The sequence below is a fragment of the Mya arenaria genome, chromosome 9 (genome assembly GCF_026914265.1).
Source record: "Mya arenaria isolate MELC-2E11 chromosome 9, ASM2691426v1".
Lineage (NCBI taxonomy): Eukaryota > Metazoa > Mollusca > Bivalvia > Myida > Myidae > Mya > Mya arenaria.
Genome location: NC_069130.1, coordinates 32,043,027 through 32,061,828, shown reverse-complemented (window position 1 = coordinate 32,061,828; position 18,802 = coordinate 32,043,027). Strand labels below are relative to the sequence as shown.

Genomic DNA, 18,802 nt, shown 5'->3' with positions numbered 1-18,802 from the left:
AGGGACCAGTTAATAATATGGAAAAAATAATTGGGTAGTTAGTAGTATTGTCAGTCACGAAGCGCGGTATGCAGTTTTAATCCGACAACTCTCAAAGGGACTAGACACCACATGATCCTTAAATCGACAAATACAGTAGGTCATCAAAACAAGCCTAGAATTGTCGATTCGAGCGCAGGTATGTGGACGATAATACAGCATTTAAAGCGATTTTAAGAATAAACGCAATAATCATGTCGCCCCCCACAATGTCTCAGCCGAGTGTACCCGTTAAACAATGTCTCAGCCGAGTGTACCCGTTAAACAATGTCTCAGCCGAGTGTACCCGTTAAACAATGTCTCAGCCGAGTGTACCCGTTAAACAATGTCTCAGTCGAGTGTACCCGTTAAACAATGTCTCAGCCGAGTGTACCCGTTAAACAATGTCTCAGCCGAGTGTACCCGTTAAACAATGTCTCAGCCGAGTGTACCCGTTAAACAATGTCCCAGCCGAGTGTACCCGTTAAACAATGTCCCAGCCGAGTGTACCCGTTAAACAATGTCCCAGCCGAGTGTACCCGTTAAACAATGTCTCAGCCGAGTGTACCCGTTAAACAATGTCTCAGCCGAGTGTACCCGTTAAACAATATCTCAGCCGAGTGTACCCGTTAAACAATATCTCAGCCGAGTGTACCCGTTAAACAATGGCGCAGAACGATTTCCCCGTTTAGTATACAACCTACATTTTCGGTCAATGGTATTGCAGATAGACAGCCATTAGATAATAGACTTAATCATTAAGAATTTCAACGTTCGCGCGTGTTTACTGCCAATCATCTGTTACACACTCCCTGCGTCAGATTTTGCGTTGACATTGTTTCAGCCAATGACGTTGTATTCTAAGTCAGTTAGATGATATGAAGAGAATTCTTAATGATTTAGAATGGGCGGAGTGAGCGTAGCGAACGAGTCCTTCTTAATCATTAAGAATTCACTCCATATCATCTAACTGACTTAGAATACAACCTCAATATTTTCAAGACAGGTTCTTTTTTTATTGAAAATTGATCACCCATTCTTAATGATTAAGAAGGACTCGTTCGCTACGCTCACTCCGCCCATTCTTTATCATTAAGAATTCTCTTCATATCATCTAACTATTACTTAGAAATAGCGCAGAATGTGTTTTTTCCGAACAGCTTAAAAATCACGTGATTGTTTCACCCACTTACCTGTCCATAATCGTTTTAGCCAACCCGTTGTCATTTTCAGCAGTGTGTATCTCTTTCAAAATGTTCCATCGATCAATTTCATCACCGATGTGTATCTGTCGGGCTACTTTGTTTCGCAGCAGTTTTCCACTTCATTGAGCTGTCCGTCCTTTTGAAAGCCATGAAGTGTGTTTATTTAGCATGTGATGAGTGTCGATAAATATACCGACGCTATTTCAAAACGTACTGGAACATACCGGGAAGTTAAACCCTGTCGACTTCGAGACAAATGTGTCGTTAGCGATCTAATTCGCCTGTAAGAAAGATCCAATGTGTTGTACACAGCGATACCAATTTAATGTAAGTTTTTGACAATTTTCTTTTTTTCTTGAAAATTTATCATCAGGTATCACATATTACTTCAAGTAGACAGTACTCCGCGAAATCACTTCAGTGAGTCCTTGACACAGCCAGAAATCGGGTTTCATACCTAAGTTATAGTAGGCAAGTTATTTGTTCAAATTAGCCCTAATTACCCATAAAAATGCCCAATATCAGTGTGGGCAAACCACGTGGTTTGTGACGTCTCAATGGGTTATCACGTGAAGCAAAAGACTGCTCGATTCGGAAAGGATTATCGCTGTAAGTTTGTTATTTTCATATCAATTATTATAAAACATAGCGGAGGCTAAGCGGAAAAATGTACACTATACTCGGTTACTTAGCGATATGTTTAGCAATTTATTTATTTTCAATAAACGTGGGCAAATGCTGAGATTGTACAAAATAGTGTTTGTTATAACGAAAAGCAAATTACGTTTCTGGTCCAAAAATTATTTATTTATTTATATATATATATATATATATATATATATATATATATATATATATATATATATATATATATATATATATATATATATACATATTCACCATGTTTGCCTTAAAACGAAAGTGTCGGAAGGCATATTCCATCCACAGGATATATTCATACCTACAAATGAGGCACACTTTATTATATATAAATATCAAATTTTTGTATTTTGTTATGACGAAAAGCAAAAACTATTTGGTTTTAACGAAAAGCAGTTTTTGCAGGAACAATTGCCAAACTCTCTCCTTCTTACCATGAGCCCAATTAAACCCTGTTTTGCAATAATTGTTTGCATAGACAGTAGGTATGAGCATCGGGTATGTTTTACAGCAATTAAAAGACATCTATGACAATTAAATGTCACCATTATTCTGCTTAGTATGTAACTCAATTCATTGATCAGGAAACTTCATGATTCCAACAACACGTTGCATGCTCTTCATAAGCTTGTCTGTGTTTTTTAAACAAAAATGGAGTTTATGCGTCGTCGGTAGGTTTGAAGTGCAAACTTTTATTGTTCACCTTTGTCGTGTATCAATTAAAAGTTAAATTTAAAACCCTAAATCAATGATTTAATTAAACAGAATGTTTTCTTTTTTCAGAATTCTGCGGACTCCCTTTGCCTTGGGGAAGTACAGCAGGTGAGCAAAGAAAGAAGATCACCATTTTTTTATTTGCCTGATGCATGGACCCAAACAAAAGATGAAATATTTAACAGTGGTATACGCCATGTCGCATAAACTAGCACACTCACCACGAAAGCCGTCTATTAAACAATTCAATTCGAAACACCAAAATTTCCATTTAACAGTGCTTGTTTACCAATCTTGTGGCTATAATACTACCGTAACAGTGCTTGTTTATCAATCCCGTGGCTATAATTCTACCGTAACAGTGCTTGTCTATCGATCCTGTGGCCCTAATTCTACCGTAACAGTGCTTGTTTATCAATCCCGTGGCTATAATACTACCGTAACAGTGCTTGTTTATCAATCCCGTGGCTATAATACTACCGTAACAGTGCTTGTCTATCGATCCTGTGGCACCAATACTACCGTAATCGTGCTTCTTTATCAATCCTGTGGCCCTAATACTACCGTAACTGTGCTTGTTTATCAATACCGTGGCTATAATACTACCGTAACAGTGCTTGTCTATCGATCCTGTGGCACTAATATTACCGTAACATTGCTTGTTTACTAATCCTGTGGCTATAATACTACCGTAACAGTGCTTGTTTATCAATCCTGTGGCTATAATTCTACCGTAACAGTGCTTGTCTATCGATCCTGTGGCCCTAATTTTACCGTAACAGAGCGTGTTTATCAATCCCGTGGCTATAATAATACCGTAACAGTGTTTGTTTATCAATCCCGTGGCTATAATACTACCGTAACAGTGCTTGTTTATCAATCCCGTGGCTATAATACTACCGTAACAGTGCTTGTTTATCAATCTTGTGGCTATAATACTACGGTAACAGTGCTTTTCTATCGATCCTGTTGCCCTAATACTACGGTAACAGTGCTTGTTTATCAATCCCGTGGCTATAATACTACCGTAACAGTGCTTGTTTATCAATCCCGTGGCTCTAACACTACCGTAACAGTGCTTGTCTATCGATCCTGTGGCACTAATACTACCGTAACAGTGCTTGTTTATCAATCCTGTGGCTATAATACTACGGCAACAGTGCTTGTTTATCAATCCCGTGGCTATAATACTACCGTAATAGTGCTTGTCTATCGATCCTGTGACCCTAATTCTACCGTAACAGTGCTTGTTTATCAATCCCGTGGCTATAATACTACCGTAACAATGCTTGTTTATCAATCTTGTGGCTATAATACTACGGTAACATTGCTCTTCTATTGATCCTGTTACCCTAATACTACGGTAACAGTGCTTGTTTATCAATCCCGTGGCTATAATACTACCGTAACAGTGCTTGTTTATCAATCCCGTGGCTCTAACACTACCGTAACAGTGCTTGTCTATCGATCCGGTGGCACTAATACTACCGTAACATTGCTTGTTTATCAATCCTGTGGCCCTAAAAATTACCGTAACTGTGCTTGTTTATCAATACCGTGGCTATAATACTACCGTCACAGTGCTTGTCTATCGATCCTGTGGCACTAATACTACCGTAACAGTGCTTGTTTATGAATCCTATGGCCCTAATACTACCGGAACAGAGCTTGTTTATCAATCCCGTGGCTATAATACTACCGTAACAGTGCTTGTCTATCGATCCTGTGGCCCTAATACTACCGTAAATGTGCTTGTTTATCAATCCAGTGGCTATAATACTACCGTAACAGTGCTTGTCTATCAATCCTGTGGCTACAATACTACCGTAACAGTGCTTGTCTATCGATCCTGTGGCCCTAATACTACTGTAACAGTGCTTGTTTATCAATCCTGTGGCTATAATACTACCGTAACCGTGCTTCTTTATCAATCCTGTGGCTATAATTCTACCGTAACAGTGTTTGTCTATCGATACTGTGGCCCTTATATCACCGTAACAGTGCTTGTTTATCAGTCCTGTGGCCCCAATACTACCGTAACAGTGCTTGTCTATCAATCCCGTGGCAACAATACTACCGTAACAGTGCTTGTTTATCGATCCTGTGGCCCTAATACTTCCGTAACAGTGCTTGTTTATCAATCCCGTTGCTATAATACTACCGTAACAGTGCTTGTTTATCGATCCTGTGGCTATAATACTACCGTAACAGTGCTTGTTTATCAATCATTTGGCCCTAATACTACCTTAACAGGGCTTGTTTATCAATCCCGTGGCTACAATACTTCCGTAACAGTGCTTGTCTATCGATCCTGTGGCCCTAATACTACGGTAACAGTGCTTGTTTATCATTCCTGTGGCTATAATACTACCGTAACAGTGCTTGTTTATTAATCCTGTGGCTATAATACTACCGTAACAGTGCTTGTTTATCAATCCTGTGGCTACAATACTACTGTAACAGTGCTTTTTATCAATCCTGTGGCTATAATACTACCGTAACAGTGCTTGTTTATAAATCCCGTGGCTATAATACTACCGTAACCGTGCTTCTTTATCAATCCTGTGGCTATAATTCTACCGTAACAGTGTTTGTTTATCAATCCTGTGACCCTAAGACTACCGAAACAGTGCTTGTTTATCAATCCCGTGGCTATAATGCTACCGTAACAGTGCTTGTCTATCGATACTGTGGCCCTTATATCACCGTAACAGTGCTTGTTTATCAGTCCTGTGGCCCTAATACTACCGTAACAGTGCTTGTCTATCAATCCCGTAGCAACAATACTACCGTAACAGTGCTTGTTTATCGATCCTGTGGCCCTAATACTACCGTAACAGTGCTTGTTTATCAATCCTGTGGCTATAATACTACCGTAACAGTGCTTGTTTATCAATAATGTGGCTATAATACTACCGTAACAGTGCTTGTTTATCAATCCTGTGGCTATAATACTACCGTAACAGGGCTTGTTTATCAATCCTGTGGCCTTAATACTACCGTTCCATGGTTTGATTATCAATCCTGTTGCCCTAATACTACCGTGTTTATACAGTGTTTGTTTATAAATCATGTGGCTCTTATACTACCGTTACGGTGTTTGTTTATCAATCATGTGGCCTTAATACTACCGTAACAGTGTTTGTTTATTAATCCTGTGGCTCTAATACTACCGTTCCAGTGTGTGTTTATCAATCATGTGGCCCTAATACTACCGTTCCAGTGTTTGTTTATCAATCATGTGGCCCTAATACTGCCGTTCCAGTGTTTGTTTATCAATCATGTGGCCTTAATACTACCGTAACAGTGTTTGTTTATTAATCATGTTGCCCTAATACTACCGTTCCAGTGTTTGTTTATCAATCATGTGGCCCTAATACTACCGTTCCAGTGTTTGTTTATCAATCATGTGGCCCTAATACTACCGTTCCAGTGTTTGTTTATCAATCATGTGGCCCCAATACTACCGTTCCAGTGTTTGTTTAGCAATCATGTGGCCCTAATACTACCGTTCCAGTGTTTGTTTATCAATCATGTGGCCCTAATACTACCGTTCCAGTGTTTGTTTATCAATACTGTGGCCTTAATACTACCGTAACAGTGTTTATTTAGCAATCATGTGGCCCTAATACTACCGTTCCAGTGTTTGTTTATCAATCATGTGGCCCTAATACTACCGTTCCAGTGTTTGTTTATCAATCCTGTGGCCCTAATACTACCGTTCCAGTGTTTGTTTATCAATCCTGTGGCCCTTATACTACCGTTCCAGTGTTTGTTTATCAATCATGTGGCCCTAATACTACCGTTCCAGTGTTTGTTTATCAATCATGTGGCCCTAATACTACCGTTCCAGTGTTTGTTTATCAATACTGTGGCCCTAATACTACCGTAACAGTGTTTGTTTATCAATCATGTGGCCCTAATACTACCGTTCCAGTGTTTGTTTATCAATCATGTGGCCCTAATACTACCGTTCCAGTGTTTGTTTATCAATCCTGTGGCCCTAATACTACCGTTCCAGTGTTTGTTTATCAATCCTGTGGCCTTAATATTACCGTAACAGTGTTTGTTAATTAATTATGTGGCACTTATACTACCGTAACAGTGTTTGTTTATCAATCATGTGGCCCTAATACTACCGTTCCAGTGTTTGTTTATCAATCATGTGGCCCTAATACTACCGTTCCAGTGTTTGTTTATCAATCCTGTGGCCCTAATACTACCGTGTTTATACAGTGTTTGTTTATAAACCCCGTGGCTACAATACTACCATAACAGTGCTTGTTTATCAATAATGTGGCCCTTATACTACCATAACACTGCTTGTTTATCAATCCTGTGGCCCTAATACTACCGTTACTGTGCTTGTTTATCAATAATGTGGCTATAATACTACCGTAACAGTGCTTGTTTATCAATAATGTGGCTATAATACTACCGTTCCAGTGTTTGTTTATTAATCATGTGGCCCTAATACTTCCGTTCCAGTGTTTGTTTATCAATCCTGTTGCCCTAATACTACCGTGTTTATACAGTGTTTGTTTATAAATCATGTGGCTCTTATACTACCGTTACAGTGTTTGTTTATCAATCCTGTGGCCTTAATACTAACGGAACAAGGTTGGTTTATCAATAATGTGGCCCTAATACTACCGTTCCAGTGTTTGTTTATCAATCATGTGGCCCTAATACTACCGTGTTTATACAGTGTTTGTTTATCAATCATGTGGCTCTTATACTACCGTTACAGTGCTTGTTTATCAATAATGTGGCTATAATACTACCGTTCCAGTGTTTGTTTATTAATCATGTGGCCCTAATACTTCCGTTCCAGTGTTTGTTTATCAATCCTGTTGCCCTAATACTACCGTGTTTATACAGTGTTTGTTTATAAATCATGTGGCTCTTATACTACCGTTACAGTGTTTGTTTATCAATCCTGTGGCCTTAATACTAACGTAACAGTGTTTGTTTATCAATAATGTGGCCCTAATACTACCGTTCCAGTGTTTGTTTATCAATAATGTGGCCCTAATACTACCGTGTTTATACAGTGTTTGTTTATCAATCCTGTGGCCTTAATACTACCGTGTTTATACAGTGTTTGTTTATCAATCCTGTTGCCTTAATACTAACGTAAAAGTGTTTGTTTATCTATCATTTGGCCCTAATACTACCGTTCCAGTGTTTGTTTATCAATCCTGTGGCCCTAATACTACCGTGTTTATACAGTGTTTGTTTATCGATCCTGTGGCCTTAATACTAACGTAAAAGTGTTTGTTTATCTATCATTTGGCCCTAATATTACCGTAACAGTACTTGTTTATCAACCATGTGGCTATTATACTACCGTAACAGTGCTTGTTTATCAACCATGTGGCTATAATACTACCATAACAGTGTTTGTTTATCAATCATGTGGCTCTTATACTACAGTTACAGTGTTTGTTTATCAATCATGTGGCTCTTATACTACAGTTACAGTGTTTGTTTATCAATCCTGTGGCCTTAATACTAACGTAACAGTGTTTGTTTATCAATAATGTGGCCCTAATACTACCGTTCCAGTGATTGTTTATCAATCATGTGGCCCTAATACTACCGTGTTTATACAGTGTTTGTTTATCAATCATGTGGCTCTTATACTACAGATACAGTGTTTGTTTATCAATCATGTTGCTCTAATACTACAGTTACAGTGTATCCTTGTACCAGTAAAACTACCATGGCCGTGTTCATTGTGCAGATGAACCTTATATTACAATTGTCTGATCTAAACCTAGTGTCAATAAAACTACCATTACTTTGTTCGTTTGTCAACTTTGTGTCATCCTTTTTCTGCCTATTATTCTAACATACATTGTTTGCTTATGAATATTCGCAAGTAAGGGTGAAAGGCCGAAAACTTTCGATTATGTCAGAGACATAATCGACAGTTTGAGGCGTTTCATTTACTTAAAACATGTAAACAACGAAGTCCCTTTAAGGGACATACATCACATTAACATTTTTAGTCCCTTTTCATAATGGCTGCGCAAACCTCAGTCACATCTTTATTAGGCATTGAGTTGTTACACTCTCAAAAACGGAAATTTATAAAAACAAAAACAAAAACATTTTGTTATATATTACTAAACCTTAATAAAAAAAGAATAATTCAAATAAGTGCATAGTTTTACCCTATCAAGAAAAAAACAAGTTTATCAACAAACGTCTTGATTCTACAATATTTTAAGAGAGTACAAAAAGAACAATGGATGATGTCACAAACATGTTTTAAATATTGCTTACAATTTAGTGCTTTAACCGGGGCTGGACCTTATATCTTTATTTTGTTTTGTGTTATACTAACGTGTTAACTGTCATTCAATGTGTATACATCGTTACTTCTTTGGCTCTTAATGATTCCCTTTGACTTACCACAATACCCGATTATAATTGTGTATTCAACACTCCCCCTTAAGGCTTCTAAATTTCTCTCGGTGCTAATAAAGCTGGCTGGACGCCATAAGTTATATCGTTTTGATAAAAAAACAGTTAAATGCAATGCAAGCTTATATCAGTATAGTTTTGAATGAATCAAATTTATCTTGGTATTGAAGCTTAAAGTGTGTTGATGTTGATGATAGAAATCCGAATAAGTATTTAGTGTGTGTCATTTTTGAATGATACTGTGAACTTGCGGTAATCTATTTCTATAGACCACAAATCTGGCGGAATGCAGCTGCCTAGTGTTCAAAGATATTGAAACTAAACGATGAAATATATATAGACTAACAGCAAACACGAGTGACCACTTACACCCCGCTTGCTTTATCAAAGCTATATTGATTCATCTAGCAATATCTCAACGTAGTCGCCCAAGCTGTCTTCCGGTTACATTAAGACTCTAAACGATCTTCGACAACATAATGTTATTAATAGTGGTAAAACATAGAAATATACTCGATATAACGATTCTTTTATTAGTTCGTTTTTGCTCTGAAATGCTTGATTACGTTGACAGCGCAGTGTTAGAATTAGAACATGGCTCCTCCGTACTGAATGTTATGGACCTTCCATCACAGCATTTTCTACGGCTATTGCTTATGATATTCATTTCTGAAGAGACAGCAATGAAATATTTGCTTTTGTTCCACTATCATTTGGGTTTGTGTTCATATTTAATGCCTGAAAAATCAGAAGTACAGCTTTTTTGTAATTCACAAGCCGTTGACAACAATTATCAAGTCGAGCATCAGTAAAAGATTTCTTATTTTTCTATATCATAGATGTCTCGGCCAAATCTTTGATTATAAAATTACGGGTCATACAATCATGTGCTCATTATTAAGAATGGAATATGTTTTACAGCGAAATAACGGTAGCCACTAACAAACCAATGACATCAAAAAGGCGCTAAATCTGGTTTTTTCCGATCACCAGTATTGGTCACTGCAAAGAGTGTTTTATAAGCAGTTATGGAAATTGTCGCTGTAAGTGTAATGAGACGTTGATAGAATCTCGTGGAATTAATACACAGTGGAATTAATAATAGTGTTATAACTATTTACAAAAAATACATACAAAAATGTTTTTGTTGTAATTCTAAATTCATAACACACAAAACATACTGATATTTTAACGTTCTGCAGTGTTTTATTTGGATATTAAATGCATGGAAATAACTGAAATTATTTAAGGTATTCTTAAAAGATTGACAGCGGCGCTGAAAAGAGATGGCGGACAGATCATTGTGTGGCCATGGAGGTTCGGCCAGGGAGCAGAAATGCCAGCTGTTGAAACTAACAATACTGGCAATCATCCCGGGCCTCATTCTCATCGTCAGGGACGCAGTCAATGTCGCCGCTAATGTAAAGGTAACTGCGATATCATTTTTTGTAGTTGTGTTGATTCTTCATTCTCAGTATTGAGCCAATTCAACAACAAAAATCCAAATACATGTTCATGCATTTGTCTGAAATCGATTATTTATTTAATGAAAATTCCTAATATTTTGAAGATGTCAGTTTGTAAACAATATACATTTTCTATAATACATATATTTACCTTTATATGTTCATGTTGAGCATTAAGTTGAGAGAATAAACATGTTGTCCTGACTCAATATTTAAATATTTTGAAGTTAAATAATTACTTAATAGTGTTTTGCGTGTGAACAGTCGTTGGAAAAGAATACTTTTAAATACTATCATATACCTGTAGTATACGAGTTACTGTTACACTGTACGCTATATATACATGTTTGGCGGCATAAGCACTCAAACCCACGACCAACTAACTAAATATACATACTAGTATATCATATTGGGCACCACCAAAACAAAACTGGACATTTATTTTTCATCACTCTGGCTTTTGGAGGTACGAGCGACAAACATTTGTGACGAACAGACAAACAGAAAGACAGACCGACAGACAGACAGGCAGGCATGCATTCAGGCAGGCAACCACGCCAAGACAATATTTATCCCATAAGCTAGGCAATAAAACCTTATCACTGGAATAATACATATCTAACGAACTCATATCCATGTCGTTAACTGTCCCTTTTTGGTCCCTTTTTATTTCCGTAGAACGAAGAAATGATACAGTTATACAGTTGACACTATAGGAACCTGCCCAGCAATGTTTTAACAATACGAAAAAAACGTGTGTTTTTTGTTGTTGTTTTTTCATCAATTTGTTATTATCATTAAATGCATTATAGAATGGCATATATTGAAGCACTTTTATTCAACTATGCTAACGTTGTATTTTTGTATTACTTTGTACAAACTGTATGAATCTTTGTTTCATGAAAAAATAAACAATTTCCAGATTGTCAGTTTGCAAGTCCAAAAAGAAAAGAAGTGTTTTAAAAATAGATAACGAAATACAATTCAGTACCATTTCAAAACAAAACCAACAAACAATATCTGTGTTGAATGTTTTTCTATGTCAATACATTCTGTCATTGATACGCTCATGATTAACATGACCCATTTATACTATAATGTTATTAATTAGGTGATTTCATATTGGCCTAGTTATTTGTCCGAGGTCAGCTGTATTTGCCTGAGCCCGAACTCAAATAACTGGGCCAATATGGAATCACCTAATTAATAAGTATTTTATTAATTAACTATTACCATTTTGGTTAAAACATTCTTATAACTTACCTTTAGTTCACAGTTTAGCCGTATTTATCCCTCATTCATTGTCTGCTTTTCTAGACTTGATTTTGCTGATTTTGACATGCATCCTTAGAGTGACATTGCACATTCTTATGAATAAAGCACTGTACATTGTAAGGAAGCATGTCTTTTCGTCTTAAATTCGTAAATCATTTGCCAAAACGTCAAATGTTTAACCTTTGTCGTCCATTTTGTTGGTGTACAAAATCGTAATAGTCGTAAAAGCCATAAACGGGTTAAATACAACTGTAATAATTATCAAACCGTACAAGGTGGTTCAATCATTCAATAGGTTCAAGTATTCCAAATAGTTTATACAAAGCACAAATTTTTCAAAACAAAGTCGGAAAACGAAAAACAAAATGGCTACCTTTAAAAATAATTTCCGGCATATTTCTCAAATTAGGCGAGTTTTGACAGCCAATGAAAATGGCCCATTTCTCAAATCCTATATTAGGCGAGTTTTTTAGCCAATCAAAACGGAGGAAACTCATATTAGACGAGTTTTGTTGATATTGGCCGTGTTTGGTCGATATTTAGCGAGTTCTGGAATATATTGTCTTCAATTGTCTGGTATTGGTACCGCAATTGCCTCTGCATCTCGCCAAATACGTAATAGTTGATTAATAAACAGTTATATCAAATGCTTTAATAGTTTGTATACATAGCAACGGTACCAACAGTTTGTACACATAACAACGGCACCAACAGCTTGTACACATAGCAAACGGCACCAACAGTTTGTACACATAGCAAAGGCACCAACAGTTTGTACAGATAGCAAGGGCACCAATATTTTTATACATAACAACGGCACCAACATATTGTACACATAGCAACGGCACCAACAGTTTGTATACATAGCAACGGCACCAACGATTTGTTTACATAACAACGGCACCAACAGCTTGTACACATAGCAACGGCACCAACAGTTTGTATACATAGCAACGGCACCAATGATTTTATGCATAACAACGGCACCAACAGATTGTGCACATAGCAAAGGCACCAACAGTGTGTACACATAGCAACGACACCAACAGCTTTTATACATAGCAACGGCACCAACAGTTTGTATACATAGCAACGGCACCAACAGTTTTTACTTTAGCACATAGCAACGGCACCAACAGTTTGTACACATAGCAACGGCACCAACGGTTTTTACGTCTACACATAGCAACGGCACCAACAGTTTGTACACATAGCAAAGGCACCAACAGTTTGTACACATAGCAAGGGCACCAATATTTTTATAAATAACAACGGCACCAACAGATTGTACACATAGCAACGGCACCAACAGTTTGTATACATAGCAACGGCACCAACGATTTGTTTACATAACAACGGCACCAACAGCTTGTACACATAGCAACGGCACCAAAAGTTTGTATACATAGCAACGGCACCAACGATTTTATGCATAACAACGGCACCAACAGATTGTGCACATATCAAAGGCACCAACAGTTTGTACATATAGCAACGGCACCAACAGTTTTTATACATAGCAACGGCACCAACAGTTTGTATACATAGCAACGGCACCAACAGTTTTTACTTTAGCACATAGCAACGGCACCAACAGTTTGTACACATAGCAACGGCACCAACGGTTTTTACTTCTTCACATAGCAACGGCACCAACAGTTTGTACGCATAGCAAAGGCACCAACAGTTTGTACACATAGCAAGGGCACCAATATTTTTATACATAACAACGGCACCAACAGATTGTACACATAGCAACGGCACCAACAGTTTGTATACATAGCAACGGCACCAACGATTTGTATACATAACAACGGCACCAACAGTTTGTACACATAGCAACGGCACCAACAGTTTGTATACATAGCAACGGCACCAACGATTTTATACATAACAACGGCACCAACAGATTGTGCACATAGCAAAGGCACCAACAGTTTGTACACATAGCAACGGCACCAACAGTTTTTATACATAGCAACGGCACCAACAGTTTGTATACATAGCAACGGCACCAACAGCTTTTACTTTAGCACATAGCAACGGCACCAACAGTTTGTACACATAGCAACGGCACCAACGGTTTGTACACATAGCAACGGCACCAACAGCTTTTATACATAGCAACGGCACCAACAGTTTGTATACATAGCAACGGCACCAACAGTTTTTACTTTAGCACATAGCAACGGCACCAAGAGTTTGTACACATAGCAACGGCACCAACGGTTTTTACTTCTTCACATAGCAACGGCACCAACAGTTTGTACACATAGCAAAGGCACCAACAGTTTGTACACATAGCAAGGGCACCAATATTTTTATACATAACAACGGCACCAACAGATTGTACACATAGCAACGGCACCAACAGTGTGTATACATAGCAACGGCACCAACGATTTGTATACATAACAACGGCACCAACAGCTTGTACACATAGCAACGGCACCAACAGTTTGTATACATAGCAACGGCACCAACGATTTTATACATAACAACGGCACCAACAGATTGTGCACATAGCAAAGGCACCAACAGTTTGTACACATAGCAACGGCACCAACAGTTTTTATACATAGCAACGGCACCAACAGTTTGTATACATAGCAACGGCACCAACAGCTTTTACTTTAGCACATAGCAACGGCACCAACAGTTTGTACACATAGCAACGGCACCAACGGTTTTTACTTTTACACATAGCAACGGCACCAACAGTTTGTAAAAATAGCAACGGCACCCAAGGTTTTTACACATAGCAACGGCACCAACAGTTTGTACACATAGCAACGGCACCAACAGTTTGTATACATAGCAACAGCACCAACAGTTTGTATACATAGCAACGGCACCAACGGTTTTTACTTTTACACATAGCAACGGCACCAACAGTTTGTAAAAATAGCAACGGCACCAACGGTTTTTACACATAGCAACGGCACCAACAGTTTGTACACATAGCAACGGCACCAACAGTTTTTATACATAGCAACGGCACCAACCGTTTGTATACATAGCAACTGCACCAACGGTTTTTACTTTTACACATAGCAACAGCACCAACATTTTGTAAAAATAGCAACGGCACCAACGGTTTTTACACATACCAACGGCGCAAATAGTTAGGTAAACGTAGGAACGGTACTACTGGATTGTATACATAATATCGGCACCAAAAGTTCTACACATAACAACGGCACCAACATTTCGTACATATAACAACAACACGACGGTTTGTACCCACAGAAACGGCACATGCGCGCCTGAAATGTGGATCGAACGTGTAGGATACATTAATGCTGTTACCATGTGTACATATGTAGTAAGTCCCATTGTGTATCGATGGTTTACATGCGGTTCGTGTGCGTAGCGTATGATAACTAAGGTCAATACTTGATATTGATACACTGGAACGTAACGCTTCAATAACACGCCTTACACTATCTCCATACTTTCAGACGCTGCAAGACAACCGGGAAGTGCAGTCCAGTATCTTGTTTAGTGTGGAAATCAGCGCGGTGATCCACGCCATGCAGATTGAGCGGGGAACCACTGCCCTCTACGTGTCCTCTAAGGGGGACCCCTTCGTGAGACCAAGGCTACTCCAACTCTATATTGATACTGACAACGCCATTACCGTTTTGTCCAGGTGGATACCTATTAAAAGGAACAATTTTGATACCAAAGAAAACTTTCTCCAACATATTATAGAGTTTCGGGAAAAACTCAGTCCGAAGAACGCAACATTGAGAGAAGTTATAGGATTCTATACGGACGATAATGCCGCGTTTATAAGAATGATTGGTAAAAGTTTGAATCTCGAAAAGCCATTCGAGTTTTGGACTGATATTGTATCATATCAGATGCTGATATTTAGCAAGGAACAAGCGGGCATTGAACGAGCACTGGGGAGTACCTACTTTGCAAGAGGTTTGTATCAGAACGGGTTCACATATGAACGGCACAATGTGTCAGGTATGCGGCACATTGTGTCAGGTATGCGGCACATTGTGTCAGGTAACCAGCATCACTGTCCAACCCCTCGATTCACACTTTAATCTTCAACATAATTCTTACAGTTTTTTCTGATTTGAATTCATAAAAAGGCTTTACTGTTAATATTTTATTTCCATCTATACATAGAAAATCGTTTAACCTGAACAGACAGATTTAACAGTGTAATTTCCGTACGTTTTAGCTTGATGAAAATGTAGGTTATTTTGCAAGTTATGTCCTATTGTTTTAGACACTCCTCTGTTAATACAAGTTTTCAAAGCCAAGCCCCGTATTTCGTCAGTTTCCGATTTGATCACTCATGAGCGATTTAAGTAGAGTCCATAGAAGGTGCGCCTTCTTTCCTTACTTTCATCAACTCCGGATACGGATGCCGATGTGCAAAACGTGCATACGAAATACCGCCCACATTTCTATGTGGTTTAATGTTTCTAGGTGATATATTCCAATTTATCACTGATAAATAAGTAAAATGCTGCAATGTTGTTTAAACGGTATAAAAGGTGTAATCATTAAATCATGCCCACTGTTTATGTTAAGTATACTTTTTGACTTTTTCAGCCTTAAAACTTTATGTTCACAATACAATTGATTAACAATTTTCTTTCCAAGTAAAGACTTTGAAATAATGTGTTCAGATCGCTGAATTAAATCCATTACATCGTCATGTTATAGCTAATAAAACAACAACACTGTTCTGGAAATAACATGTTTATTTCCAAGGCAATTTTAAAATGCAGTTTCATCAAAAACATAGATGAAAACTGAAGTATGGTATACTCTTTGTATCAATCCCTTGCTGACGTTTACCGCGCTGTCTTGTACATGTTATTATTATCGTTACGCATTCAGCTGTGGCGTGCATCGTGAGGCACATACGATAAGAATAGACATGCATGTTTTGTCATCATATAGATGGACACTGAAAGGTTGAGACCCTATCAGTACTAACTCCATGCCTTTACGTTAACATACAAGACGTATTATATATTTGTATTTTTTTTAAAGATTCTCTTGCGCTCACTGCACAAAACCTAGGGTGCGTTTTTAAACATTTCAAAGCCACACGTTAATAAATGAAAGGCAGTACCATGTAGATTACATGTAATAAGACTATGGAAGGCGGAATCAGCGAAGCAAGCGATTAATACTTAGTGATCAGGTTTAATATCGTAATATATAGTTTTCTAACTTGCTTAGGATATAACGTGTTTTCAGGCAGGTAGCCAATGATGGCATTCATTGGCTAAAACTGAAGATAATTTTCTAAAATATTCTCCCATTGGTTAAATTACATGACGTCAATCTCCGACCGCATCAGGTGACCCCACAGTAGGACCCTTCCATTAAAACATATAATGAACTGTTCAAGTATGTGTTAGTTATGTAAACGTAGAGTGTCTGTATATTTAAATGATTTTCTATCATTTTTTTACATTTATTAACCCCCAGGATGCTTAAAAGTGCAATTCTCGCAATATCAAGAATGCAACAAAACCCCAAGTATAATCTAAATCCAGTGTACACAACGTAAATACAAAAGTTTCATATAACGCGTCCTTTCTTAAAGGGGGAGGGGGTAGCATATTTACACTCGCAAACAGGTGATACCCATTCAGCTAGCTGCGTAACTAAGAGAGTTTATTGTGTTTGTTGAGTTTATTAAAAGGATATACCCGCGTCCTTTGATGGCTGCATAATGGCCTGACCCCGACCCCATCACATCCCCAAATGACGATATATAAACAGTTACTGTTTGTATATCGATTTACATATTAACAACTTTTGTACCCATTAATAGAAATCTTATATAGAGCATTAAATTAGGGATCATGTCCTCCATTCTAATTGTCGATTTCCCAAAACTCTCTCAGAAATAACGCGGGTCTAATGCTGTTATAATCTATGATTTTTTTGTTCTCATTTTGTGAAACAAAATACTTCAATTATGTTCATAAGTGCAGTTTGTCTGTTGTTGTGGAGCTAATCAGCGCTGCTTCATCTGGATGCTATTTGGTCACTCGATTGAAATTATTTCCTCAATTGACATGTCATGTTATATGCAAAGCAAAATATTGAAAATTTTAAACACAAACGTCAATGCAAATTATAAAAAGATGTTTCGTGGTTCGCATAAAAACAAACTTGTTTTAAATCTGTTTCACAGAGTGATATGTTCTCGGTTTGATTGAACTCTCTCAGATTTATTTACGGCCATCTTGGAACGATGGTCCTTTGTACTAATGAGTCATTCAGGGAAAAGATAAATTTCCCAATGGAGCTTTGAAGTTAGTAAAAATTGGTGACATAAATAGCATGATTATTAGGAAAAGCTACGCATACGCCACAACTATATAATTCCTCATAGGTTGATAATCTCTTCATTATTGATATATTCATTTAAAACAAAAAATATATATCGAACATGACACCTACACTGCTGCTGTGATCGCAGTACGGGAAATGTAAGACTTTATCTCGAAGATTCGCAATATTTAAACATATGCAATTAAAGATTTGACAACTTTAAACAATGTTATCATATCTGAAAAAAACATTTCCAAAATGATTCTTAATACAAACATCTGATTCCGTTCAGCGGATATAACACGTAATTTAAAATACAGAGCAAATACAGAGATGATTTTTCTAGAAGAAGCACTCCATCATCAACAACACAGGCGATCTAAAACATTGCACTGACATTATATAACACATGCATACACTGTACACTTCAGAGCACGTTATTCCGGCAACCACACATATTTACATTGTAAACTGCAGAGAATGTTATTCCGGCAAACACACATGCATACACTGTACACTGAAGAGAATGTTGTCCGGGCAACCACACATGGATCCACAGTACACCTCAGAGAATTGTATTCCGGCAACCGCACATTCATACACTGTACACTTCAGAGAATGTTATTCCGGCAAACACACATACAGACACTGTACACTTCAGAGTATGTTATTCCGGCAACCACACATACAGACACTGTACACTGCAGA

At 37.7% G+C, this 18,802-nt stretch overlaps 1 protein-coding gene across 4 annotated transcripts in view; it reads left to right on the top strand.

Annotated features, from left to right (window-relative positions):
* The first annotated feature begins 1,413 nt into the window (after positions 1–1,413).
* The window catches only part of LOC128203508 (uncharacterized), a 39,526-nt gene continuing 22,137 nt past the window's right edge, over positions 1,414–18,802 (top strand). Inside the window, exons 1-5 of one of the 4 annotated variants that reach the window (XM_052904950.1) lie at positions 1,414–1,550; positions 2,667–2,705; positions 9,951–10,072; positions 10,280–10,456; positions 15,232–15,703. In XM_052904950.1, coding sequence (XP_052760910.1) covers positions 10,316–10,456; positions 15,232–15,703 — 613 coding nt within the window. In that variant the 5' untranslated portion in view covers positions 1,414–1,550; positions 2,667–2,705; positions 9,951–10,072; positions 10,280–10,315. The remainder of the gene's footprint in view (positions 1,551–2,666; positions 2,706–9,950; positions 10,073–10,279; positions 10,457–15,231; positions 15,704–18,802) is intronic. The other 3 variants (XM_052904953.1, XM_052904952.1, XM_052904951.1) reach the window with 3 other exon arrangements.